The sequence below is a fragment of the Helianthus annuus genome, chromosome 9 (genome assembly GCF_002127325.2).
Source record: "Helianthus annuus cultivar XRQ/B chromosome 9, HanXRQr2.0-SUNRISE, whole genome shotgun sequence".
Taxonomy (NCBI): Eukaryota; Viridiplantae; Streptophyta; class Magnoliopsida; order Asterales; family Asteraceae; genus Helianthus; species Helianthus annuus.
This window is the reverse complement of record NC_035441.2, coordinates 59,194,169-59,197,514: the sequence shown is the minus strand read 5'-3', so window position 1 is coordinate 59,197,514 and position 3,346 is coordinate 59,194,169. Positions and strand designations below refer to the sequence as shown.

Sequence of the window (3,346 nt, the reverse complement as noted above, 5' to 3'; positions counted from 1 at the left end):
TCAACTTTGGCCCTTTATAGTTTTCATTTTCCGCAAATTTTTCGCTTTATGCATGGTTCTAAATTTTGTGACTTAACAAATCGCAACGTGCGTCTTTGGTTTAACACTTTTACGTTTCATTCTAAATTTTGCGAGTTAACCCGACGTAACGTTCGTGTATGGGTGAACGTTTTTACGTCGTCTATTTTTCCCCGTTTGATAGGTTTAACATAACGTGCGGGTCCTAGATCGACTTAGTTATAACTAAAGAATCCCCGGCGCATTGTGGCGGGTCGCAATCCTAGTTATTATTATTATGTTAAAATATTTATTTTACATAAATTTGTTGAGTTTTGGTAGCAAAAACGAATCTGAAGAAGAATAATTAATCGGTTCTACAGATAGGACTGGTGGTTGTACCCCATCCATCCATCTATCAGTTTCCCCTTTCCCGCACGATTCATCATTCATCAGGTAACCGCACAATTCTATCTCAATCTCATTTGTTTCATTTTACACTTGACACTTTCATTTCTTCAATTCTGTATATAATCAATCATCTTTATTGCTTTTTGTTTCCTTATAAATATATGCTGTTGCCAAACTAGTTCTTGATCCATTCAGTTTTTTTCTTTTTATTGAAATGTTGTGATTTGGTTCGGTAGATGTGTTTTCTTGTTTGTTGTCAGTTGTTGTGTTTATTTATAGGATATGATTTTGCAGTTTTCTGTTTAAAAGTTGCTTAATTAGGGTTGTTTTAAAGTGAATATAAGTAATTACTCTACTATTTGATTAACCCATTTATTAATCGGGTCGTGTTTGTGTTAACCCGTGTCCAAGTTTACCTCTTTTATTAACCGGGTCGCGTTAGCTTACCCGAAACCCGTTTTTTTACTCCGTGTTGTGTTCGGATCATGTCAAGATACATAATCATATGATATGTTTTACTGGGTATGTTTGTTTGTTTGTTTGTTTGTTATGTTGAATTTTTTTATCTCAAACAATAACTGATCGTTTTATTGCAGGTGCATATTTGGAGTTTTGAGGTTATTATTCACTCTCGAGTTTAATAGTTTATCAAACGTTGGTTAATGGGGTCGGAAGGGCCTCCGTCAGTAACATTCCATGTGACAGGGTTTAAGAAATTTCATGGAGTTTCAGACAATCCCACTGAGACAATTGTTAGGAATTTGGAAGAATATATTAAGAAGAAAGGTTCACCAAAGGGTGTGAGTCTTGGTAGTTGCACCATCCTCGAGACTGCAGGCCAGGGGGCTATTGTTCCTTTGTATCAGACGTTACAATCTGCTACCAGCAATGACATCCAACAATCGGATTCTTCCAAAATCATTCTGGTCAGTCAGTTGCTTATTTCAATAGTATTATTATTATTATAAATGAAAGTATGTTGGTTACTTTTTATTTATTGTACACATCTATTCAGTTAATGCGGTAAAATATCGGATATCGGTCAAGGACCAATATTTGAGATATAGGTTATCTCGGTGAGATATCGGTAATTTTAATATAATGCAGAATTTATATATATAGCAATTTAACAATGATAATTCAGTGATATATCGGTTTTATCGGTCAAATATCAGTGATATATCGGTTCTATCGGTCAAATATCGGTGATATAATGCATCCACAAACACATGCACTACCCAACTATGTGGACCCAAGCTATTAACTTTGGGTTCGTTTGGGTCTGTAATATTATTTTTTGGGTCAAATTGGGCTGTATGCCGCTGCAGTCGTCTCACTCACACCACCTGTGCCAGTACCACTTATCGGTCGCCTACGGCGCCACCACAGCCGTCACTGCCACCAACCCCACTCCCACCACTGTCGCCATCGCCACTAACCTCCATAAAATCAAATATAGCGGGCTCACCCACTATGGGCCGGCCCTTTTTCACCCGACCCCATTTGACCTGTTTTTAAAGCAGCATTTTTTTGGCCTGAACTACACAACCCGACCCATCTCGCCCGTTTTCCCACTCTTATCCACTACTTCAATATTATATTGCAGTTACATTTTGGAGTTAATAGCGGGGCCACAAGATTTGCTATTGAGCAGCAGGCTGTAAACGAAGCTACTTTCCGCTGTCCTGATGAGATGGGATGGAAACCTCAGGTCAGTTTTAACTCCTAACTCCGTTACCGTATTGCTGTATATGATCTGTAACACCATCTTCTTCTTCCTTATTTTCAGAAAGTGCCTATTATTCCTTCAGATGGTGGGCTTTCAAAAGCAAGAAAGGTATAATCATATCAGCCCGTTAACGGATCGAACTTGTCAAATTTAAACTCTTTAACAAGGAAACAGGCCGATCGAGTTCTAGAAGCCTGTGGTATAATAAAGTGTCTACAACCTACTAGATTGTTTTATTTTTGAAAAATTGGATCATGATTGTATTACAAGTTTTCGAGTTTAAACCTTTTTTGAGTAAAGTTCCCGGATGGTCCTTGTGGTTTACCAAAATTTTGGAATTGGTCCCTAGCTTTCCAAAAATACACAGATAGTCCCTGTTGTTTGCATTTTGTAACACGTTTAGTCCCTAACCAACAAATCTAAAGGTTTTAGCATGTCCAAGTTAGGGACTAAATGCGTTACAAAGTGCAAACCATAGGGACCATCCATGTACTTTTGGAAAAAAGTTGGGGACTAAATGCGTTACAAAGTGCAAACCATAGGGACCATCTGTGTACTTTTGGAAAGCTAGGGACCAAATCCAAAATTTTGATAAACCACAGGGAGCATGCGTGTAGTTTACTCTTTTTTAAAAGGCAAGTGTTGACGACCCAGGCCCGTTCTTTTGTGGCGCTTACATCAAGTTAAATATGTGAATTTTTGACAGAGGTAATGCTAAGTAAACATTTTAAATGTGGATGCAGACATGTCTTCCTGTAGATGACATAACCAAATCATTGTCCAATATGGGTTATGACGTGGTAATCTCTGATGATGCGGGCCGTTTTGTATGCAATTACGTATACTATCATTCCCTGCGGTTTGCAGAGCAAAATGGGATAAAGTCCCTGTTTGTACATGTGCCACTCTTCCAAACAATCGACAAGGATACGCAAATGCAATTTGCTGCTTCTTTGTTGGAGGTACTTGCTTCTTTATGTTAGGAACTATAGTCCACTGTTGTTTGTTTGTCTGTCTGTCTGTCTCTTTCCTTTCGTTCACTGACATCTCTAAGAGAAGATTCGCGTTTTATTTTAATAATGGTGTTACAAAGCGTTTCTGCATAGTTTGCATGTACTACATCTGCTTCTTTTGTTGTATTCAGAAGTTGTGAATATATTATTTAAGCCGACGTGGTTAATTAATGACCTACTTCGGGTTGTTTGCGTA

General features: G+C 38.0%; 1 protein-coding gene across 2 annotated transcripts; it reads left to right on the top strand.

The window, feature by feature from the left end:
• Positions 1 to 329: 329 nt before the first annotated feature.
• On the top strand, positions 330 to 3,346 carry LOC110877725 (pyrrolidone-carboxylate peptidase). Of its 2 annotated transcripts, none has more exons than XM_022125914.2 (5): positions 330 to 453; positions 1,005 to 1,334; positions 2,015 to 2,119; positions 2,198 to 2,245; positions 2,881 to 3,346. In XM_022125914.2, the coding sequence occupies exons 2-5, from the start codon at positions 1,071 to 1,073 to the stop codon at positions 3,118 to 3,120; spliced, it is 657 nt and encodes a 218-aa protein (XP_021981606.1). In that variant the 5' UTR covers positions 330 to 453; positions 1,005 to 1,070; the 3' UTR covers positions 3,121 to 3,346. The 2 variants fall into 2 exon arrangements, with proteins under 2 accessions (XP_021981606.1, XP_021981607.1); XM_022125915.2 differs by lacking the exon at positions 330 to 453 and adding an exon at positions 537 to 930.